Genomic DNA, 25,346 nt, shown 5'->3' with positions numbered 1-25,346 from the left:
CTGTTTTTACCTCATCAGCCAGAGATTCCTGACCATAAAATGGCCACAGATGGAGGGTCATGTGATCTCAATCTGTCCATGAACAATGTACCTGCCAGGACCCTATGATAGTATTCATAAATATAAGATCAAGGTCCTGGCAGGGCGATTTCTCATAGACAGTTAGGGTGCAGTCACACATTGCAGTTAAAACTGCATCGCAATCAACTTTGAGGTAGTTTTAGATGCAGTTTTGTCAATTGAACAGGTGAAAGACATTAACTGAACGAGTGAATTTGATTTTGAAGGGGAAAACTGCTCCACAAATGTCATTCACTCGTTCAGTTAATGTCTTTCACCTGTTCAATTGACAAAACTGCACCTAAAACCACCTCAAAGCTGATTGCGATGCAGTTTTAACTGCAACGTGTGACTGTGGCCATTTTATGGACAGGAATCTCTGGCTGATGAGGTAAAAGACATGAGGTAAAATGATGAGGTAACAGACAGGAGACATCACTTTACATATCAGGAAAACAGAGACAAACTTTTAGTAGTTGTATATATGGGCAAATTACCTCATATCCTTCCCCCCGCACCCCTTACACACACATTACACAAAGCATGAGGTAAAGTGGTCAACCCCTATAATGGTCCTAGGCCCCAACGCAAAGTCTGCTACTATGTGCCATTTTATATTGGCATCTTTTTATGTTGCAGTGAGACTTCAGGACCCATGAGTGACTGCTACCTACACAGCAGCCATAGCTAAACATCTATGGCCCCCTATTGGTGGGTAGGTAATTTAGGTTTACATACCTCCCAACATTTGTGAAAGGGAAAGAGGGACAAAATGGCGGCACGCATAGCGTGCTGCGGCGATCCACCTAAGCCACACCCCCAATCACTCCCTGGCCACGCCCCAAATTTTAGCCATATTATAATAATAAAAATCATCTCAATTAAAAAAAAATTTCCTCATTGGGATTTGAACCCAGAACCTGCAGTGTCCATGTACAATAATGACACAGTGCCCCAACCAACTGAGCTATAATCTCAGTGAGACTATTATTATTATTATGGAGATGATTATTATTATTATTGAGATGATTATTATTATTTTTACTATTATTAATAATCATCTCCATAATAATAAAAATAATAAAATTTATAATAATAATAATAATAGTCTCAATAATTACAATAATAATCTCTGAGAAGATGCCTCTCTATATATCAGTGCATTAGTCTGTGTCACAGTGTAACACTGGCAAACAACACTTCTTAGTTACCAGAAATCCGCAGCTCTGTATCACTGGGCTTATAGCTCAGTTAGTTAAGCTCCTGTCTATGGTGCAGAGGGTCCCAGGTTCGAATCTCAGCCTGGCCAAAACTTTATGTAATTTAATTAAAAAAAGAGCTTGTGTCTGGGGAAGCCCTGGAGACCAAATATGGACTGATACTGATCTGACCTGATGACGTGGTCCCTGGTCTCTCAGCCAAGCCGACACTTCTCTGAAAAGGATTCCCTGCCCGATGTCTGCTCTGGGGAACCCTAGGAGATGCAGTGACCATATATGGACAGATGGTGATCTGAAGCTGATGACGTGGTCCCTGCTCTCTCCGCTAAGCCTGACACTTCTCTGAAAAGGATTCCCTCCCGATGTCTGCTCTGGGGAACCCTAGGAGATGCAGTGACCATATATGGACAGATGCTGATCTGAAGCTGATGACGTGGTCTCTGCTCTCCGCTAAGCCCGACACTTCTCTGAAAAGGATTCCCTCCCGATGTCTGTAGAAGCCATTCTGTACTGTGAGTTCAGACTTTCAAAGTATTTACTATGCGGACACAGCAGCGGGACCTGGGGGGAAAATCCGTGACAATCTGACAGCTGCCCGTGACGCGGGGCAGAGGTAAGAAAAACGGGAAAGTCCCGTCAAAATCGGGACGGTTTGGAGCTATGGGTTTATGTGTACAAAAGGGAAGGGATTAATTTCTGCAATGTAATAGTGATGGGAAGTCCGGCTCTTTATACTGTAGGGAGATGGATCATTAGGCTCAGCTAACTATAAAGAGCTCCTGAATTACATATAGAATTGTTTTCAGGCAGCCAACCACCCAAAATTTATATGGGTGTGTGGTCCAAAAAATAAGAGGCAGGGTTATTTGAATTCGGTGAGGCAACATGAGCCGTCAGTTCTCAGCCAACAACCAATTGCTATAGTTCACCAGAAAGAGGCAAGTCTTTCGGGAACAGCCCATCACTACAATGTACGTGTTCAAGGGCGGAGAAGAAGTTTATCTCTATACCCCTGGTGGTCTAGAGCAGAGAAGGGAGTCACTATTTTATAACGGATGTCTATGAACGTTGAAGCTGTCGGTCTGATTACTAATCTTTCATCACCTCCATCATCTCCAACTGTATTTTTAATAGATGCCCCTCCACTGATATTGTCCCATACTTTTATAGCCCCTACTCTTCTTTCCGAGTAATCGGTGAGTTAGTTTCAATATCCAATATGATGACTAGGCTCTCTACTGTCAAGTGGGCGGTGCCAGAATGCCACCTACCTGACAGTAGAAAAGCCTAATTAGCAAAGTTAAAAACATTGGTGGTGAGGGCTGTAGATAAAAATCTAACTGTGCCACAATCATTGAAGCAACATCTATCCAAGGACGCAAAAAGTTAGAGATGGTTTGATGTGAAGAAAGGTCCCCTTTAAAGAGCTTTTTGTGTAGGGAAGTGAAACAAACCAGAGTCTATTCCAAAAGGAAGTAAAACCCATTTGGGTATTCTTGTTCTTGTCACTAGATTCGGATGCTGGTGGACTGGATGGACAGTCATTAATGAACCGTTCCAGAAGGTTGAACAGAACTAGGTCAAACCGTCTGTGAACAATCACCCTGCCAGGACCTTATGATAGGTGCCAGGTTCTCTATAAGTAAGCCATAGTCACATGTGACTCTACAATCCTTCACATTAAAATAATTAGGTTCTTGTTGATCAGTGGGCATTGGGCACCCATTGCTGTACATAATTTCTTTCACCCATGGTATCTTCTTCATTGTAAGGATCTGGGTTCATAGTTTTTTTTTGAATGTCACTATTTCCAAAATCACTGTCCACGGGGCTTCCGCATTCAGAGTCTACAAAACCACTGTCAATGGTGTCCATATCCAGGCATATCCTGGGATAGCCAAAGTGGGCGCTGTTTCCAGAGTCAGGCGACAGTGAATTGTAATTCTCATTATTGTAAAATAAGTTCTCATCGTCCTCTTGGGAAGGAGATTCCTGCTGTTCCCATTCTTCTGGGGGTATTGACACCTGGTTTAACATATTCATGTTGGATATCAGGAGGGCTTCATGAAAACCAAACTTCGGTGATACTGTACGTGATCCATGAACCAGAAGACGATCCAACATGTTGCTACTATCAAGGTTAATGGAAGGGTAGCCACCACCCATACTCCTGTCTTCCTCACAAGTGCGACCACCAGTGGTGGTGGTCGTAGAGGTGCTGGAATGAGAAGAGCAGTTTGTGCCGGGATCCTCATTCATATACGACTTGGGAAGAAAGAGCTTCTTGTTTTTGCCTGAATTATGGTTCTCGATTTCCAGGACTTCTGGACCTGCATAGCCTCCTTCATGAGGAACGATTGGGAAAGGGATGTAGTGGGGACCCAACCAGCTCTGAAGAAAATTATAATGAGAAAAGAGAGCAAATTATGAAATTTTTTATGATGTAGAATACACTAACCCTTACCAAGCCTCATTTAAAGGGATTGTCTACTTTATCTGCATGTATGTAGGAGTAACAGTATACTGCCAGGCCCCATACCTGTAATGTGGTCTAGAGAGTATGCCACTGGCTTGGACACTGCTACCGAGATTATACCTTGTACTTAGGTGTATACACATACATGGGAGCATTGTGTAGTCTTTAGTTCTGATCAGTCTGCCAGAGTGGTACCAGTCTTACTGTCAAGGGTGTTTCTGCGGTCCACGTCTCGGATTGCAGGCACACCCACGCTCCTCTCCGTTGCAGCGCCCTCCCCTGTCCTCGCTTACCTCTCCACGCACCTACTACCGTCTCGGCCGGTCACGTGCGCTTGCCAACGATTTAAAGGGCTAGCACACTGCTGATTGGTGCTGACCACTTCCGGGTTCCCTATTTAAACCGGCTGCTCCCAGCAACCCCCGCCGGATCTTTGTGCTTCATGCCATTAAGAAAGCTAATTCCCTGCATTCCTAGTGTTCCTGCTCTGACCTCCCGTTGTGACCTGACCCTGACTCTGCACCTATGTCACCTGCCTTGAACATCTGCCTGCTACTGACCACGAGATTGCCTTACATTCCTGTACCTCGTCCTTGGCTTCCACCGCGGACAAGTTGCGCCTGTGGAACGACCTGGTGGTACCACGCCGCAGCTGGACCATCCTGCTTTGCAGTGGGCTCTGGTGAAGACCGGGTGCCACTTAGATTCCGGTCCAAGGGGTTCACTGACCCCGAGCCCTGACACTTATTAAATCAACTTAATCTATGTGCTTGGTTTTCGCGACCAAAGCTATATGCCAGGCTGGTGTCCTTCCTACTGCCCATTCCATAGTCTTGGTTACCAAACAAAAAAATACAATACCAACCCTTACTTTGTTGTATCAGCCAATAAAATCTCAAAACATAACAAATCTTCTCTTTCTTTCTTTCCTGTTTAAAGAAAAATGCAAGATCATCTTCCCTTTGTCATCCCCAAGATTTCGCTCCAAGGACCTCTGTGGAGACAGGGCCTCCTTTGTGTCTCACGATACCCATCTACCTGTGGTTTTGCATATAACGTAATATGTCATTCGTATTCGTATAGTGACCGCCCTGGGGTTTTCAACTTTTTATTTTATTTTTCAGATGACGTTTTTATATTGACAGAAATTTTTTTGTTCTTTACACTTAGCTCATGTATCTAGTCACTGAGGTAAACCACATCCTTTATCAAATTACTGTATGTAAGAGATGACATTTACCATAATTAATGCTGTGGGTGGAAAAAATCGGCCTGCGATAATCTCTATGTGGTACTGGTTCACTATGATGGTGTACTGGATGACTGCAATGTTGGGTGTCCTTTTCCCTGTACAGCCAGGAGTGTAACTACAGTGGTAGCAGCTGCTATGGAGCCCGCAGTGTCAGGGGGCCCAGGCATCCAAACTGATACACTAAAGAATTTAGTATTATGTATTTTACTACACATTGTACAATGTATGTGATGTATATATGCTGTATGTGTATACAGTGTATGGTGTGTGTATAAACTATAAGTGTGTATATATGCTGTACCTTTGTATATGGCGCTGTTTGTGTGTATATATGCTGTTCATTTGTATATGGCACTGTATGTGTGTGTATATGCTCTATATGTGTGCACATGAGTGTATAAATATGTGATTGTATTTGTGAGTATACAAATATGTATATTTTTTAAGTGGGACAGGGGCCCCATTCAGAAGCCTGCCAAAGGGCCCTGCCTCTCCTAGTTACGCCCCATTGTACAGGGTTAAGTCCAAGACATACAGTCAGTACAAGGATTGTGTTTCTAGGACCAAACACAGTAGAGCTTAAATTTTGATCTGTGTCCTAAATGGTACAGTTAAAGTATCCAGATGGGATGTAGGTTGACATTCCACTTCTCTCCAATTTCCCAGGAAGTTAAAGAAATATGTGGGAATTGGATCTTTATCTTTCCACCTATGTCTTTATCTGCCTGCGTCTCTGGTACCTCACTGGTCCACAAGCCTGAAGCCATCTGAAAGATGTAGAACCAGCTGCTGGTGTCATATTAAAGATAATAATTTCATCTTTCAGATCGCTACAGGCTTGTGGTTCTGTGATCTACAAAGCCGGAGAAACAGGCAATATGAAATGTGAGCTGCAGATAAAGATTCAATTCCCACCTTTGTTTAGCTTTGTGTATATCACAGAACCACAAGTCTGATGTGATCTGGAAGATTATTATTAGAGATGAGCGAACATGCTCGTCCGAGCTTGATGCTCGTTCGAGCATTAAGGTACTCGAGACGGCTCGTTGCTCGGACGAGTATTTCCCCTGCTAGAGATCGAGCATTTAATTAAAAAAACACAGTGAAGAACAATGAAGAATAGAATAAAAACAGTGAACACAGGATCATTTAAGTGAAAAACACAGTAAAGAACACAGTGAAGAATAGATTACAGATGTTCGGCACATCTGCTTACTTGTCGGAAGATACGCGCGGAACGGTGCGAACAAAATAGTATGTGAAGAACAATATATATGTGTGAAGAACACATTGCAGAACACGGTGAGCAGGACAGAGACAACGAGGAGCAGCACAGAGACACCGGGGAGCAGCACAGAGACACCGGGGAGCAGCACGAAGACATGGGGCAGCAGCACGGAGACATCAGGCAGCGGCACGGAGTGGCACGGAGACATCGGGGCACGGAGACATCGGGGCACGGAGACATCGGGGCACGGAGACATCGGGGCACGGAGAGAGCGGGGCACGGAGAGAGCGGGGCACGGAGAGAGCGGGGCACGGAGACAGCTGGGCACGGAGACAGCGGGGCACAGAGACAGCGGGGCACGGAGACATCGGGGCACGGAGACAGCGGGGCACGGAGACAGCGGGGCACGGAGACAGCTGGGCACGGAGACATCGGGGCACGGAGAGAGCGGGGCACGGAGAGAGCGGGGCACGGAGAGAGCGGGGCACGGAGACAGCGGGGCACGGAGACAGCTGGGCACGGAGACATCGGGGCACGGAGACAGCGGGGCACGGAGACAGCGGGGCACGGAGACAGCGGGGCACGGAGACAGCGGGGCACAGAGACAGCGGGGCACGGAGACAGCGGGGCACGGAGACAGCGGGGCACGGAGACAGCGGGGCACGGAGACAGCGGGGCACGGAGACAGCGTATCTCCCGACAAGTAAGCAGATGTGCCGAACATCTGCAATCTATTCTTCACTGTGTTTTTCACTTAAATGATCCTATTCTTCACTGTTCTTCACATCTGCTAACTTGTCGGGAGATAATATACGCGCGGAACAGTGAAGAATAGATTGCAGATGTTTGCATACATCTGCTAACTTATCAGAAGACATTCTTTTTCAATTAAATAACACATTTTATTCCCGAACCATGGTCCCTTTGAAAAATGCTCGAGTCTCCCATTGACTTCAATGGGGCTCGTTATTCGAGACGAGCACTCGAGCATCTGGAAAAGTTCGTCTCGAATAACGAGCACTCGAGCATTTTAGTGCTCGCTCATCTCTAATTATTATCTTTAATATGACTTCTACATTATGTTTCTAGGTTCTATAGAACGGAAGATAGGGGTATAAGAAGTGATCATCCCCCTGCAGACTCTAAATATGACTCATTTCAGGCAAATATGACTCTTCTCTTCTCATTTTCACTTGACCTTGGAAGATATTTTTTATAGGATCCTTTGCATCCTTACCGACTATGCGTGTGGTGCACTGCAGCACAATAATGTGATTATTCATGTCATTGTCACATACAGCAGGATAGGAAGCCACTGGTGGTTAGAGGCAGGGCCCAGATACACCATATACACCAGGCCCCAGATGTAGGGACTGTGCACAGCAAATATGCAAATCTACAACCAGCCTGATTTCAGCTCTACCGTGGTTATTTCAGGAAATTTCAGAATCTCCTTTTTACCACTGTGTAATAATCATTCACTGACAATGAATGTCTATTCACATGAATCTCCCTATGGGTGCATCAGGGCGGAGACCAGGCAGGGAGCAGGGCAGGCATATATAATAATAATTTCCCATGTCAAAACCCAGCAGAGACTTTAGCAACAAACTCTGCCAGTTCCAATCTTTAGACCAAATATCCTTTAGTCCTTATATCCCCCTTCCCCATGCAGCGGCAGATTAAGACCACCATGGACCCTGGTCTGTATGAATATTATAGCCCCTACAAGTCTGGAATCACTTCTTACATCTGGTACCGGAATCAGCTTCTTGGGTAATGGAGGATGTGTCCCTTCTGTCTGCTTTCAATCTGCGGTTTGAGGACCATTAAAGGACCTTCTATGGTCCAAAAATGGTTGTTATGTACATGTGTATTGAGAGCAGAAACATATCTATGAGGATGTCGTGGGTGAAGGTCCAGCTCGGTATAAAATTTGGTGGGTGCTTTGGGTGGCCATGGGCCCCCTAGAAGGCTTGGACCCCGGGCTACCATGCACACTGCCTATATAATACTCCTTTACTGCCCCAAAGACACACTGCAAGGACCTTCCACCCTCCACATTCCCATGTCTGACCCACCACACTGTGAGAACTATCATTACATTATCATATTATAGAAGGATGAGCTTTAGTACAACGACCCCCCCACCACCCCTCACCCGCCCTGACTGGACAGAGCAGCTCCCACTAATGTGCCAAGAACGAGCCAATCTAAAGGCATGGGAAGAGTTTCACACCTGCTGCAAAGTAACACAATCAACCTTCAGCAGTCCCCTAGTATGGCAGGTCAGACAAAGCCACTTGATTGATGCTCTGCTGCAATACCACGTATAGCCACACGGACAAAAGTGGCACTATTACTGGATGAGGGCAGCCATGTTTTCCTAACCTTATACAACTTAAATATAGAAACTGCAATTCACCACTCATGTGGTTTTTGGGGTGAAATATATAAATAACCATAAACACACTTGACCCATATAATAAAAGATATTCTGAGCAAAAACGCAGCAACATAACAAATGAGGAAGTAAAACTATAGTTTTTCCCCAGATCACGTGGTTTCTTCACTCTTTTCACACCGAATTGAGATGTTTACTACGAAGATGAGCAAATTGTAATTTCCATCGTAACTCAGGGCAGCTGCACGTCCCCAAGTATCGTATCTCCACAACTCCTACAGACCTCCAGGTAATAACAGTAATACTTATATAACACTACACTGTGACTAATACTAACATGAAGTCTAGATATATTTTGTATCACCTTAAAATCGCCTTCATGTCCTTTGTAGAGGGGTTTAAAAAAGGGCTCGGGGTCCGGAATTAACACCCACACCTTCTTCCATATGCTGATGGCAAAAAGAAAGAAAACAAGATATTAGTGGAAAGAACATAAAAGTTTTTGATTTGTTTCATGATTGACCATGTTGGTCTACGGTCAGCCACACACTAGCCAGTCTGATGTCCATGTACTGGTCAAGCCACCCAAAACACTCAAACAATACATCAGGTATTACATTTGGGTCGTCAAGTACCCAATAAGATGTAGCAAAACAACGTATGAAACATTCAGAACCTTATCTTCTTAGTTTGGTCTAGTGGAACTTTTTTGGATCTGCATGTTCTTGCCACAATACGGACACTAAAATTAAACTTTAACCACAAGTTTATTGAATCTCATGCGTCTTGATGTAAAATCTATGACAAGGCCCCAGCTCCTCTATTACGTGTGATTCATACTATTGCTGTTTTGTGGTATCAGGGCCAGATCTGAAATTCCTAGAGTCCCACCCCTGAGGACCCCATCCAGAGAGAGCATTCCATAGCTAATTGCAGGACTGCTGCAGAGGTAAATGCATTATCTAGACCCTTTTCAACCCAACCGGCTGGTCAGCTAGCACATTAATATTCCGAGTCCACTTCCATTGTTAACTATATTTAAGAACTGGAAATGGTGAAATCAGTGAGCCCACAGGGAACAATTATGCTGAGGGTCTACCTTCTATACTTAGAAGACCTATGCATATCTATATTCGATGTATCATCAATAACATCTTCACATCTGTCATATTTATCCCATAAGAAATAGCCTCTAGCGGTATCGTTCCTGGAGCCCACCATTTAAATGAATCTGGGGGCCCACTTAAGAAATAGACCCTTATAGCCTCCCCATTTGGTTTCTTTCTTGTGTACCTCTCGTTAGAGCCTGGGCCCAACAAAGGATCCTCTGATTCTCTGGTGAGCCAATCCGATGCTGACTTCTAGTGTCAAATAACTGCTCCATTAGTCATTCCATGATTTGTATTCTGCTGGGCAATAGATATTGTACCATATTATGGGGCAGATTGACTTACCCGGTCCATTCACATTCCAGCGGCGCGTCCTCTGCGGTGGATTCGGGTCCGGACGGGATTCACTAAGGTAGTTCCTTCGACGTCCACCAGGTGGCGCTGCTGTGCTGAAGTCCGCTGAAATGCACTCAAGTACACCGGCCTATTCCTGGTGAAGGTAAGTGCAAGCTCCGCGACACTTTTTGTTTTTTAAATGCGGCGGTTTTTCCGAATCCGTCGGGTTTTCGTTCGGCCACGCCCCCCCATTTCCGTCGCGTGCATGCCAGCGCCGATGCGCCAGAATCCCGGGGCAATACAGGGAAAATCGGCGCAAAATCGGAAATATTCGGGTAACACGTCGGGAAAACGTGAATCGGGCTCTTAGTAAATGACCCCCTATGTTGTAAAACCTGGGCCAAAGGGAGGATCCTCTGGTTCTCTGTTGGGTCAATCTAACCTTGGGTTTACTATTTTATGTGATGTGGTCTACAAGTAGCCCCCTGATTCTATAACATGTGCAAATACCTACATAATACCTTTGAAAAAAATCCTTTAAAATGCAATCAAAAGGAGATGAACTTACAGTGGTGTATATCGGAAGCACGTTGTTACGATCCCCAGGAAAGCCACTACAGCAATTAGCCCTGAAATCATCCCAATTTTCTGATATGGAAATTTTTCTGGAACCTTTTGGTCTGAAAATTAATGACAGGCAAAAACTATATTTTTCTATGTTTTTCAGTGCATAAAAACACTAACTTTTTATTTAGGAGCCTAGTGTGGTCTCTGTTAATCGCAGTACTTGCTTAGGTTCGGAGCCAGGTTATGTGTCTAGAGAAAATGTTATTCTTAGCAGCAATAATTCTAATCAAGACTATATAAAGAAATAGTGGGGCACATTTACTTACCTGGTCCCGAGGAGTTCACAGAAAGTGCATTGTCCGACTATAATGCACTGTGCCACGACCTAGGGCCCTATGTGCTTACAAATTCGTTCGCCCGATATCCTGCATGTGACACTTCCCCGCTCAGGTCTGGCGGACTTCACCCTCTTCTTTATGGCGCATGTAAGTGCATTGTCTTGCGACACAATTTGAAAGTCCGAATAAGTCGGATCGTCTGGTGGCACACCCCCCCCCCCGACTTCTGTCACATGAAAGACGGCACCGATGCGCCAAAATCCGAGTGGGTGCAACACAATCCTAGCGCAGACCCTTGTTAAATACCTTTCACAGCTGCGCAAAACCCAAAAATGTCGAATAGTCCAACGAAAATGCATCCGCAGACCCTTAGTAAATAAGCCCCACTATGTTTGAAGGAGAATGCCTAACTATATCAAGAAATATAAACCTAGAAAACCATTACAAGACAAACATGGTGTCTGTATCTCTCCCCGAAAGTATAGTGTGTTCTTTACGACCTACAACCATCCCATCCAAAACATGGGGTGAAGTCTACATACCGTCTTCTGGGGTGATCCATGAGACCGATCTGCTCCATTCACTCCATTGGCCACCATATATAGAAGTGTTTTTGGGCTGAGCTCGGATCCGGGCTATATATTGTTGACCACCTTGAAAAGATGACCTCAGGAGGACCACACTTTTTTCATCTTCAAGGACCTGGATAACCTTTTGTTTCTAGTAAGTCATAAAGATGTTTGAATTAATTTAATTCCAATATTCTACAACCAATTAACTAGGTTTATTTCCTTACCAGCCATGCTTCTCCAACCTTCTTGTAGCTCAGCTCATAGGCCAGCTCTCCACTTCTTAAGACATGGTCATCGTAGAGAGTTTCCCAAGAAATGGTATAGTTCTCAGAGATGGTGAGGTTAAGCGGTGCCACCGGCTTGACTATCGAGAAAGGACAAGAAGTCATGATGAGATTTGACAAGATTGGGGCTATTTCTAATCCTCCTTTGGACCACATTTGGAAGCACCTGCTCAACGTACATCTGTCACCGATCCGGAAAGGTTCACAGATCTGATTTGAATGGCGTCGTCCATTGATATGTGTTGTTATGGTAATGGTGCACGTGTCATCTGCATTGAAGTCCTCCATATCGACAGAGCAAATGTACTCATGTTTCTTCTCACATTCTACTAGAACACAAGTATCATCCGACTCTTCAAATGTCCTTTAAGAATAGACAAATTATTGTGTTACTTAGGCTGAGCTATGGTTATCATTGTCATCACTGCTCATTGTCCTTAACATTTTCATCCTAGATCTGCCCGTTCATGACCATGGATATTCAGATTGGAGAACACACAACATGTGACCTGGTGTGACAGTGTTTAAGGAGGAAAATTAGCATGTCCTTCTTATCCTGCAAATCCCCTTTCAATGCAATCCAACCCATTATACACAAAAGTATTGTAGTGGGACATAGCATGAAGAAGTCCTTATGAAATAACTATTCTACATATTGGGGCACATTTACTTATCTGTCCAAGGAGTTCACCCTAAGTGCATTCTTTTGCCGATAATGCACTCTGGCGCGATTAACTAAGATCGTGTGCCCGATATCGTGCATGTGTCTCTTCCCCGCTCAGGTCTGCCGGAGTTCACCTTCTTGTTGCTGGTGCATGTAAGTGCATTGGATGCGACACAATTTTACAGTTAAATCCTGCGCTCAGTCCGAATCCGTTGGATCGTCTGACGGCCCGCCCCCGCTCCCCCGTTTCTGTTGCATGAAAGTCGGCGCAATTATGCCAAAATCTGACACAATCCCCTTCTAAATACTTGTCCCAGGTGTCTGTACCACTTTCATACAAAATCACAAATATAAAATTGGTGTCTTCTTACACGACCTAGGTCCTTTGTGCTTACAAATTCAATTTAAGAACAAACCTAAAGAATCTTGTATGTAACCCCGGGACTGCCTGTATACAGAAAATCATTCCATATTAGTGGGCACCAAGTTTACCCATGAAGATTAACACTATCTGACAGATGAAGAGCAGTGATAGTTATACGCTGTTATTATAGTAATGGAAACCTTGTGCACTTCTGTGGTTTTCTATAAGTAGCAGATATGAAGTGTACAGAATGGAAAATGTCTACAGCCGGAGCATTACCAGCGCAGATGGCGGTCATATGAAAGCGCTAGAAAAGATGAGATGTTTCAGTATTATAAAAATTTCAGAATTTACGGGAAATAAATATAAATCGTCTATCACGTATGGTTTTACCAGAACTTACCAATTAGCTGTCAGTGTATAGGTCGTACTGGTGTTCAGGTCCTTGCCTTTGCCATATTCACATGTCAATGTGTCGAGGAAGTCTATATAGCAGAGGAGATCTTGGCAGCATTGAGCTAAAAAAGATTACAAAAAATGGACAACCCCTTTAATCTTTTAATTTCGTGGTCCTTTTAACAAAATTTGCATACATCAATACAAGCGAATATGAGAAACGTAATAATATTGCGTATTGGTATACAAAATGCCTCCTTCTCCTCACATCAGACTCTTTCCTCCCCAATTTACATTCACTCTGAGATTTTGGCTAATTCCTTCTTGCTTAAAGGGGTTGGAGGCTACCTTTTAGGTAACGGTCTCCCATATTGTACTTACCCCATAAAGTTTGTCTGTAGCCCTCAGGACTTGGGAGTTCTAGTCACCACCTGTATCCTGCCGGCTTGTGGGTGCAGTCATCACTGTATGCTCACCCCTTCCATGATAACCACTCCCATAATGGCATTTGAGGCGCAGTGTGGATGGCAGTGGCGTACCCCCCCCCCCAACCGTTTATAAGGGAGCAGTTATCATGGAGGGGGCATGTATACAGTGATGACTGCGTCTGCACGGCCTCCTCCATCTACCCAAGTCCTGACAAACTTCAGACAAACTTACCAAGGTAAGTACAATATGGGATATCTTATTAGGGTCTTGTACTTACCCTGGTACTGTTTTGTATACGTGGCTAACCCCTTTAAGCAAGATGAACTAGACTCACAGAAATATCCAATTACACAGATGTCTGTGGAGAGGGAAGGGGAAGGAGTATTTGCAGGAGCTGAATGTGATAGGAGAAAGACGACAGCTGTAACTAAATAAGAAGTTTCTATCTCATCCCAAGTGTTTTATTTCCATTAACACTTATATGATGTGGTTGAGTGAGAATCCAGCATAAGATACCCAAAAGTCCCATAACGTGACCCATGTAAAATAGAGGGCAGGTGTACGTGCCCCATTCACTTCTATGGGACTTCTGATAGGACTTTAACCCCTCACTGATCAGACACTTATTATTCCTTATACTAAAAGTTGTTGGCTTCGAAAAATGAAGTTTACGAGCAGGGGCGTAACTTGAGGAGATGCAGAGGTTCGCACCCGGGCCAAAGAGGTTTAGGGGGCCCTTATGGTGTCACTTTCCCATATGAGAAGACTATTACTATAAACCATACATTATAGTCGGGGGCCAGGCACAGACTTTGCACTGGGGCCGATCAGCTACTAGTTACGCCACTGTTTACCATAGGGCAAGTATAGTTATTTAATTGGGTGGTGTAAGATCAATGTTAAAAAAAGATGGTGGTCTAAAAATTTTTTAGACCAGACAAAATGACCTTTATCTTATAATGTCCTGTACAATGTCGCCCCATGAGTCATTTCTCGTCTCGCTATTATTGTAGTCTGTCGGTGTCTGAGTCAGCAGAGGTTAGTGCAGAGGTTTGGTTTTGATGTGGCTAAGAGGGGGAAAAAGTTTTTTACATGGGGTGTGGTAAGTGATGGAACAGGTTTGAACGTGTGGTGTACTTACAGATCGGTACAACGCAACTTAATGTCACCAGTATCAGCGTCGCTATTGGCTCATATTTCTTGTTCTTCATCTTATTATCACCCCGAGTTCTTTCCTGTAATAAGACAAATGATTACACGTCTGAATATTCTGTGGTTAAAAAAATTACTCTGAAAAGTTGAGAAGAAATTGTATAAGTTTCATTTTAAAGTCACCTGTCGTGGCAGTCTTGGAAACTAAACCACCAACTGGTACCTAATTGTCCCCAATATCCCTATCTTCAAACGCACCTGTAATTTTTTTGGTGGTGACAGGTTCCAATAAAAATGGAGCCTACGACTAAGGACCATGAACGGTCCGAAACACGTCAGAAAACTATGTCATAGGACGTCACTGTATTTTGAATCTTTTTTTGACTAAAGTGGATTTTTATTTCTTCAAGACATTGGTTTTGCCTGGATGCTGGACTTGTACCTTATAGTACTGGGGATTTACTCTCCAATAAGAATGCCTTTATCAGCATTCTGAATCATTTCAGTACTTTATAAACTTTATTTCACATTATCTGGCTCCCTGCTAGCAGCGTGTGGCGAGTCCCCCCCCCCACCGGGGGCGGCAGCTGCAGTAGTCTGTGTGCCTGTGTCTCAGTCTCCTCTCCTCCACATCTCCCTCCCTCCCCATCTGCTCATGACAGAAAGAGGGGTGGGTGTGGAGGAGGATGAAGAAGGCATGAGGAGACTGAGACACAGGCACACTGCTGCAGCAGCCGGACCATATGGACTGGTTTAAGTTTCCGGTTCGGTTTTAATAATAAGTACACTTCACAGTCTACCTTGCAGTGTGCAGAACCTGTGCTTGGAATTGCAGCTCATGTCTATTATTAAGAAGTACTTCAACTGCCTGAAGCAGAATCCTGTAATATCCCTTCAATTCCCATTTAGTTTTAGAACTGCTATGCATCTTATGTGTCTCCAACAAAAAAACCCTTAAAAAAATAAGGGGCAGGTGGATAGGAATATTACTACAGTATCAGACTACACAGGGTTTCTACATAGTCTGTAACCAATAGAGACACACAGGGGCACATTTACTAAGAACAGTGCAGTGTGTACTATGTGCAGTGTCCTGTGTAGTGTGTAGGGGGCGCCAGATTCAGGATTTCTGGCACGCGTTCTTCATGAATCTGGCGCCCCCTGCACTGCCCCGGAAGAATGCACAAACTTTTTTTTGTGCACCTTTAAATCTACCATTTGATTTGATGCATTATGAACATACCTTGAGAATGCTGTAGATACATTGATGCAGAAACCTATCTTGTTTAATCCCTGAGCTGAGTGGTTTTTCTGAAAAAACTATTATAAAACAATGATAATGAGGCTCTGTCGCTTCTGTGCTGGGGCTTCTCCTCCCACATTAAAGGACATCTACTACCAGGATCAAGCATTGTACACCAAGTACACTGACATACTGGTGTGTGCCCCCTCTTGAAAGATCTGTTCTTCTTCAGGCTTCTAATTGCCTTGTTTTTAAGAAAAGGCTTTAAAAATTATGCAAATGAGACAGAGAGGTTCCAGGCTCCATTAACACCTATCTCAGTATGTCAGTGTGCTTGGTGTACAATGCTTGATCCTGGTGGTAGGTGTCTTTTAAGTATGCTCTGCTCCAGAAAATGATGTAATCACTGTGTTGTCCCTGACAGACAGAAGTAATCAATCGCTGCACCATTCGCCAGCTACTGTGTATGAGTGATTAGTCGTGTCTGGACAGTTCAGGAAGCTGCGTTTAATGTGTCAGGCTGAATCCAACCCAGTTTTCCCAAGGTCCCAAATGTTATAATTGTGTTTTCAGCAAAACCACTCAGCTCAGGGATTAAACAAGATATGTTTCTGCATCAGTGTAGCTACTGCATTCTCAAGGTATGTTTGGTTCACAATGCATGAAATCAAATGGTAGGTTTCCTTTAACATGGGGCGTGTGACTCACTTCTGTCGGACGATAAATCTGGTGCACGGTCCGACTGTTCACCGCAACGCCCCTTTCAGTGCAGAAATTTGTGTTGGGTGAAGAATTGTGCAGCCGTGACAGTAAACGGTTAAGTGTGACACAATAGTGGTGCGGACACTTCTTAAATACCTGTGCAAGCAGTTTAGACCTAAAAGAACGTGCAAAGTCCAACAGGAAACTGGCACATGGTCCTTTCTACATGTGCTCCATAGAATCTGCTTAGGAACTGCAGACACAAAACTGGAGTAATAATGTCTCTTTCATTTTGGAAGTAAACATTCAATGTTCTTTTGTTCTGATTAGGAAAGACTTCTGTGAAATCCGATGCATATTAAACATCGGATAAATTCAGACTGGGTTTCAGTTGTGCTTCTGCATTTTATATATATATAAAGCTGATACTTCTTTTTTTTTAACTTATAGGAAACCTACCATCAAAATCCATCATGATAACCCAGGGACACTCACTCATAGATCCAGGCACTGTGTCTGTGATAATCTTCTTATATTTGTTATCCATGGCCTCCGTCCTTCTAAAATTAATTTTTAAAATGATGCTAATGAGTTTAAAGGGCGTTACCAGAGACCCGCAGTGCTGCAGCTTCACTCTGTAGGAGCATGACTCATCTTTCCAGTCTATGGGATTACAGCAGGCCGAGAGGGAAGTGCTGGTGGAGCAGGGGGAAGGGGGAGACAGTGTTACATCCTGTGAAGCTACAGCACAGAGGGGCTCTGGTATTGCCCCCTTTTGGCTCCTTTGCTTACTTTTGAAGGTTGATTTTAGAAGGAAGGAGGCCATGAATAACAAATATAAGAAGATTCCCACAGTCACGGTGCCTGGATCTATGTGTAATGTCCCTGGTTTATCATGATGGATTTTGATGGTAGATTTCTTTTAAGCTAGCAACTTCTTAAGTAAACCTTGTGTGGTACTTGCAGTTATTTATGACATATCCACAAACTTTTTTCCAACTATTACTCATTGGACAGAATTCTGTTTTTAGTTTAAAAAAAAAACAGAAGTAAAATACAGCAAAACTGATGTGTGAATAAAGCCAAAAAGTTGCAAAACCAATATCCTTGTGATTTTTTGACTCCAGGATTATGAAGTTTAGGGATGGATAATATTACTTATGTGTAGTATGTTAGTTGTAGGTCACCAGTTAGATACACCCAATACATCTGTATTACCAGATCTATTGAGCAACTTTACAACTTGGAAGTCTTCTTTTTACCATTATTCCTCTTTCCTTAATACTTATGTCATTTCTTCTATAAAAAAAAACATTACTTTTACATTAAATTTGGTCTAAAGGGCATCTATCACTAGGATGAAGGAATGTATGCAAATGAGCCTGAGGGGCTCCAGGCTCCATAGATGTTAATGGGGCCTGGAGCTCCTCAGGCTCATTTGCATACAGTCTTTCATCCTGGTGGTAGATGCCCTTTAAAGACATCATAAGATGTCTCAGTATATGTATGATATTGACTCACTAAGCACATAACTCGCACAACATTTTTAAACGGTTTATGCCTATTTTGCTCAATTTTACCAAAATTTGCCCTTTTATGTCATAAATTATTTTACAAATTTTACAATTTTGTAAATATACAAAAACATAAATGTTGTTTTTTAAAATTCTTTTTCTTTTGTTATTTTTTTATTTTTTTTTCCCCGGTTCCAATCATATTTATATCAGATCCTTTATTGATCATTCATCACTATACATAATATTAATAATTCCTTTATTTATATAGCGCTCACAGATTACACAGCTCTGCTCAGAACTTGCTAATAGGTCGCTGTCCCCATGGGGCTGTGGGAGGAAACTGGAGGACCCAGAGAAAACCCAAGCAAACACCGCGAGAACATACAAACTCTTTGCAGATACATAAATTAAATAAAATTATGTAGTCCATACTGTATTTTTCTATAATAAAGACAACAGTACCTCTAAAAAAAAACAAAAAAAAAGGCAAAGGAATGAAAAAAATAAGGACAACTAATTAGTTTTGGAAAGAAAAGTCTTTCCTTAATATACTTCTTCAAATACCTTACGTTGCACTCGGTAGAAAAAGAAGAGGAAAAGAAAAAGACAAGAAAAAGAGGAAGGAGAAAGGAGGAAAGAGGGAGCAATAAGAGAATAAAAGGGATGTAGACAAAAACATAAATGTAAAACACAATTAGTTGTTATAATTTTGGTGCAAATACCTTTTAAAATTTGGAGTTCAGGGAGGATGAACTATGATCCAGATCACTAGAAAATGAATTACCTTGATTTAGATTCCCATGGTTTCTGCTATGATGAATCCTCTAAGGGGTTAATGGTCTAAGCTCAGCAGTGACTTCACATATAGACGGGATGGATACAGTCTGTAACTTTATGCATCTTAATGGCTACATTGTATGACAAATGTTCAGACACGAGGATGTGGTGATGGGGGAGTGGAATATACAGACGGCACCTCTCTGCAGGTTTGTGAAAATAGTGGGTGAAAAAGTCAAATGTACTAGTAAGTCACAATAATCACATAGAATAGTCATGATCTTTACAAACAGAGAAGTGTTCCGAAAACCTGTCACCAGATTTTACCCCATTAATCTAGCCCCCCCCCCCCATGTAGGGGATAAAATGTCCCTTCTAGAATTCCCTCTTTTGTCTGAAATCTCACTTCTTAATCTATAAAAAGTTTTAAAGGGGTTATCCGATTTTAGGAATAAGTTAGGGCCAGGCTGTCCCACGCCACGGTCCATCTGATCTGTGTGCCGGTTTGTTTACAAGGGCGCACTTCCGATTGGCCGGAAGCTCCCATCCGACACCATCTCCCAGCCCCCTACAATGCTGAGAGATAGGGACGGATGGGAGGAACCGGCCCCCGCACCGGCCGGAAGCTCCCTGTTTGTGGCTTCTGTGCCCCTGTAAACAGGGGCATGGATCAGATGAATCGCGGCGCAGGACATCAGCGGCGCCGGAGGAGGTAAGTACGCATTTATTATTTTTAAATAGCCCGCCCCTAAGTAACTTCTTAAACCCGGATAACCCCTTTAATATAAAGGTGGCCAACCCTTTTAAGCTGCTGTCATATGGTAACATTTCGATAAATATACAACTTTTCGAGCACTTTTTGTTCCTGTTTTTTTGGGATGTGAGGTAAACAAAAGCCAGCATTGTCTTTTATTTTTACTTTCTTTACAGCGTAAATAAGATGATTCTGTTTTATTTCCAAAAAATATTATACCAAATACATCTTTGGGGTTCAGTGGTGGATTACGACCTCCATGGGTCCTGGGCTGTATGAATATTATGGCCCCTACAAATCTGGAATCACTTCCTACATCTGGTACTAGAATCAGCTTCTCGGGGAACGTCGGCTGCATCCGTTCTGTATGCTTTCAATCTGCGGTTTCAGGACCTTTAGAGGACCTTGTGTATTGAGAACAGGAACAGATGTTTGAGGATTTTATGGGTGAGTATAAAATTTGGTGGGTGGTTTGAGTGGCCATGGGCCCCCTAGAAGGCTTGGGCACCGGGTTACTGCCCAAACCGCCTATATTATAATTCACTACTGGGCGGGTTCTCCTTATAGTAAAGACAAAAAGACAAAATATATGACAGCTGCTCTCTCATGGAAACAAAGGGTCAGAAATGTTTAAGTTACTTTGTTCCTGACCACCTCATGTTGGAGGACAATGTAACCAGAATTGGTAGATTCAGAAGAATTGTATCTCAACTGCACGACCAGCTACACACAGAAGAGAGAGAAGAAATAGGAGGAACATGGAATTCAACTTGTGGTTTTTGCGTAATGAAAGCCCCTGGCCAGAAATAGCTCTTAGTGATAAATGTGAAAAGTGTTCTTCAGAAACAACACTTACCGCCAGGTCATCATTTCTTGATAATTTCTGAGAGGTTTTTCTGAAAATAGTGAAAAAAAAGTCCCAAGTAGAACAAAAAAGTATTTTTTAATACTCAAAAATGTTATATTGTCGACTTCTTACGAAAAGTTCTATATTTTGTCACCAGATATGAGGTTCAACTCGAGTAATATCTGCTTTTTTTCACGAAGACCATTCGGGATGTTATGAAGTTCTGTAAAGTGATTTCTGTGGGGGAAGTGAGTGGCCATTGGGTTCCATGCTGCCCCGTTCTTCGAAGGGAAGTACAGTCCCAATGGTGGACACTGGGTTGGCAGGACAGTTGGAATGGAAGCCAATAACACAGAACTCCTGTGCGGGCTTCTGTCTGTGGGTAAGGGGTAGGGACAGGGGAAGGTTTGTTGGATCTCTTTATGAATGGATAGCCCATGTTGGATCTCTTTATGAATGGATAGCCCATGTTGGATCTCTTTATGAATGGATAGCCCATGTTGGATCTCTTTATGAATGGATAGCCCATGTTGGATCTCTTTATGAATGGATCTGGGATAGCCCATGTTGATGTGCACTTTTTGTATGGCATACTGGACTTAGTTATGTATTTGGGCAAACAGAACGTGAGATAAGGCTTTCAAGCTAAAAAACAAAACTTAGTTGTTATATACATCATGTCACAGTGCAGAGGGTGAGGAAAGCATCCAAATCTTTAGGCAGGGAAGATCACATGTTCTGTACGTATCGATGGGGATAGGTATTGGGACATGAGGGGATGTGCAGAGGGAAGGGGGAGTCATACAAGTTGTGTCTTTTTGTAAACAGAGGACACCCATTAGAGACTCCATGGAGGCAAACACCAACTTCTGAACTTGTGTATTACTACATGAGAGATGAAGCACAATTGTAAAGAACTATGAACATGTGTAATCATCAGATGACCAGAAAATTCTGTGTTCAGTCGCCTCGTGAAGACAAAAGACACCCCACAAGAAGCAGCTTTTATATTCGATGCTACGGGCCTTCCTTGTCAACACATTGTCCAGTAAACTCTGTTGCAGTGAGACATTGGGGCAGATTTATCAAGTGTCTGAAAGTCAGAATATTTCCAGTTGCCCATGGCAACCAATCACAGCTCCCCTTTAAAATATTCATGAGCAATGGTAAAATGAAAGACACGACCATGAAGTCAAATGTCTATCTATAGGAGCAGATTGGTTGCAACTCTGAGCATGAACCAGGGGTTCTTCTTGCTCCCCTGTTGTTAAGAACAATGCTGATATAGGTCATTGGCCATGGTATTAATCTTGCAGTCCATATTAAGAAAGGACAAAAACCTTCTTTCTAGTTTGAGTCAGCAATACTTGAGTTTAGTGCTGTGGGTAAGTGTCTTCAGAGCAGTCACGGGATTGTGCACAAACCACCACCTCAATTTCTGTGTAAGGGCTTAGGTGTTTCCAACCCTGTTTCAGTTTGCACTGCAAAGTCTCACTGCGCTAGTCATCCCTAAAGTATTGTGCCTATCTGTTATCCGAGCATCACACATTCAAGCTTAGTTAAAATGTAAATATTGTAAATTTTTAAAAAATACATGTAAAAAATGTCTTATTTTTTTTGTAATGCCAGAATTTTTTTGAATTACCAAGATACAGGAGATTTCATTTTTTGTACTTCCTGACCGAAATTATTTAGCTTTGTATGATGCACATTGTAAAGAATAAAAGCAATAAAATAACGTTGAAAAAGTTGAAAAAACCCTATATTTAATACATTTGGTATTGTTGTAATAATGATCTAAATAATAATAATGATTTAAATCAAGTTTTCATATGGTATCATTTATACCACAGGATGAACATGGATAAATACAACCCAATTAACAATAGTGGAACTGCCACTCCAGGCCACGAATCAGACCTTCACACGGCTGCATCGACAAGAAAAGTTAAAATATATTGAGCCGTGGAAATTACAAAAAAGTTTTAAATAAGCTGTGCCCCAATTTTGACTCAGTAATGAGATAGTGTACAAAATTGAAGTGTAAAAGATAAAAAATTCAATTAAATAATTATAAAAAAAATTACATTTCCCCAATTTCGGGTTATACGTATCGAAATTACAACTCCTGTGAAAAAAACAAGCCATGTTGACAGAAATCTAGTAATGTTAATGGTTCATGGAATCTAGAAATAAAAAAAATGATGCTTCAAAAGTGAAAAAACTATAATAAATGTGGTATTTTTGTCACTGTAATAGCCTGCAAAAAAAATGCATTAGGAATGGCGTAAAAAAATTGCTAAATAAATGTTTATAAGCTAAAAATATTTATAAGCAAAAAAGCAGATCGATCCATAAAATATATAACAGCACAGGGACAGGTAACATCATATCACTGACGCGTTTCAAGCATAATTACGTTCTTAATCAAGACACGATTAAGAGCACGATTGCACTTAAAAAACACATCATCTCTTTGTGAGATGATGTTACCTGTCCCTGTGCTGTGTTTGTTTTATTAACCGATTGAAAATTTCAAATAAAGTTTGAAGACAAAAGTAACTGGACGTTTTGGTTCTGGATCAATCGCCCATTTTGCTGCACTGCTTACTCCGGTGCAAGGAGGGATCCACAGGATGACTGGTGAGCTGGACTTTTTTTGTAATATATTTGTGTGGCGTAAATAAACATACATCCTGCAAAAAACAATCCCTCGATGAAACAATGTTGACGTCAAAAGTGGCTGCAACCACAAAAAAACTTTGGCGCGTGGATGGCAAAAGATATTTATTATATCACAAAGTAGAAGAGCTGAATTTGTCATTGTGCAGCAGATAACGGAAAGACAGTGGGCCACATTTATCAAAACTCGTGTCTGTACTATGTGCAGTATTCCTGTGGTGTGTGCAGGGGGCGCCAGATTCATTAAAAGTGGCGCACCGTCTTCATTGATGTGCACTGCTTGGGCAGTGTGCACCAACTTCTTTTTGGTCACCTTTAACATAGAGAGTGCAACACAATTCCGTGTAGTTTCTGTATTAAATGTGGTGCACGCTCCGACTCTGCAACGGAACTCTCCTTTGGGTGCAGAATTTTGTGGCGTAGCGGACACAGTGCAGCTACAACACAAAACTGGAGCAAACACTTTATAAATACAGGTCTAAGCAGTTTGCACGTTCTTTTCAGTGTGAAAGAAAACTGGTGCAGACGCTTTAATAAATGTGGCTCATTGTAACAAACTCAGCTCTGCTGCAACCAACAACCCAAGAAGCTTATAAATTAATAGTTTTACAGTTTTTTAGTAAATTATAAGTCTATATAAATTTACCTTTTAGGCTTCCGGTGAGAGATTTCTTACTTGCAGGCAATGGAGGGAAGGGGTGGTCACCAATCGTTTTTTTATCCCCTCATCTTCTTAGAAGGAAAACAAACACATCTCATTTGCTGAATAATCCAGACTGCCCATTGCAATGTCCTGATGATTGACTGTTACGTCTCATGGCCGGTGCTGAGGACGACTCATTGCCATCTACAGTCTCCTGATGCGGTGTGAGATCTGCTACCAGTCATTGTTCTGCAAGACAATCACATTTCCCTCCAAGAGGGAACTTTTTAGTTGTTAGCTGTATTTAGTTGTGTTTTTAGTCATAAGCCTATACCCTAAAAATGTGTTTCGTTTTCTATTTTAACTAACTCACTGTCAGGATAACCAAGATGTACAAGTGTCTCAAAGGGGCACATTTATTTACCCGATTCAGCGAGTTCCCCAATAGTGCATTGTCCGACCGGAGTTCACTGTGCCACGATTCACTAAGATTGTGCGCCCAATATCCTGCATGGTCCGACGGAGTTCACCTTCTTCTTCCTGGTGCATGTACTGTAAGTGCTTGATCTTGCGACACAATTTGTAAGTTAAATCCTGCACTCAGTCCGAATCAGTCGGATCGTCCGACGGCCTGCCCCTGAATTTCTGTCGCATGGAAGCCAGAGCAGCTATGCCACAATCTGATTGAGTGCGACACAGCGTCACAAATCCTGAACACGTGGGAAAATCTGGCAAAGGTGCAGCCGGGGACCCTTAGTAAATAAGCCCTGATGTCTTTGTTTCATGTGGATGGTTGTTGTCTACTCTTAAATGAAAAATTGAAGGAATTTTCTTCGGGTGTCATCACTATCATAAACTCATTTAGATTCAATTGCATAATGACGACGGTCCCTCATGCCTAACCTATAAACCTCTAGTGTTGATCAACAAGAAACTTATATGAAAGATGTCAAAATCTCATCATGGGAAGAAACATTCCTTCCCAATCTAAAATATGGCAAAATCCGTGGAAAAATCTTCCATCCTCATAATATAGTTCCCATAAAAAGGGATATTTTTACTCTCGAGAAGAACATCCAGACACCGGTAGAACTTGTCCAGGGTCTGTACCATCTCAACAACCTGTGGCATAGAGGTCCAGAGACTCTTAGACTTCGTTCTCATGGCCATGTCCTCGCCCCGGCCAGGGTCCGGGAGGAGTAGGGGGGGGGGGGAAAGCATCTTCACCCCTCCTCCCTCCATAGGCAGATCAGTGGCCACTCGGTCACGATGTGGTGATGCAACGTGTGCACATCGCGCTGTGGCTGGTAGCCATAGAGGTCACTGTCCC

The 25,346-nt window shown here is 42.7% G+C and overlaps 1 protein-coding gene across 3 annotated transcripts; it reads right to left on the bottom strand.

Annotated features, from left to right (window-relative positions):
* Positions 1-1,195: 1,195 nt before the first annotated feature.
* On the bottom strand, positions 1,196-24,617 carry IL21R (interleukin 21 receptor). 3 transcript variants are annotated; one of them, XM_072120399.1, is made up of 11 exons: positions 24,020-24,617; positions 20,701-20,740; positions 19,036-19,293; positions 14,841-14,934; positions 13,278-13,392; positions 12,026-12,210; positions 11,787-11,926; positions 11,533-11,710; positions 10,654-10,765; positions 9,005-9,089; positions 1,196-3,671 (listed from the first exon to the last, which is right to left on the bottom strand). In XM_072120399.1, exons 4-11 carry the CDS (start codon positions 14,908-14,910, stop codon positions 2,985-2,987), a joined length of 1,572 nt encoding a protein of 523 aa, XP_071976500.1. In that variant the 5' UTR covers positions 14,911-14,934; positions 19,036-19,293; positions 20,701-20,740; positions 24,020-24,617; the 3' UTR covers positions 1,196-2,984. The 3 variants fall into 3 exon arrangements, with proteins under 3 accessions (XP_071976500.1, XP_071976498.1, XP_071976499.1); XM_072120397.1 differs by having other exon boundaries at positions 19,098-19,293; positions 24,020-24,616; XM_072120398.1 differs by lacking the exons at positions 19,036-19,293; positions 20,701-20,740 and having other exon boundaries at positions 24,020-24,616.
* Between the last annotated feature and the right edge of the window lie 729 nt (positions 24,618-25,346).

The sequence above is a fragment of the Engystomops pustulosus genome, chromosome 8, assembly GCF_040894005.1.
Source record: "Engystomops pustulosus chromosome 8, aEngPut4.maternal, whole genome shotgun sequence".
Lineage (NCBI taxonomy): Eukaryota > Metazoa > Chordata > Amphibia > Anura > Leptodactylidae > Engystomops > Engystomops pustulosus.
Note: the sequence above shows the minus strand (reverse complement) of the source record. Positions and strands in the feature narration are given on the sequence as shown.

Excerpts from the sequence above, each read along its gene's own strand:
- IL21R (XM_072120399.1), bottom strand. The coding sequence starts at position 14,910 with ATGAAGAACAAGAAATATGAGCCAATAGCGACGCTGATACTGGTGACA. Across the intron at positions 12,211-13,277 it reads TATACACTGACAGCTAATTG|GACATTTGAAGAGTCGGATG; the intron begins GTAAGTTCTGGT and ends CTATTCTTAAAG. Across the intron at positions 9,090-10,653 it reads TGCTTCCGATATACACCACT|CATATGGAAGAAGGTGTGGG; the intron begins GTAAGTTCATCT and ends TTTTGCCATCAG.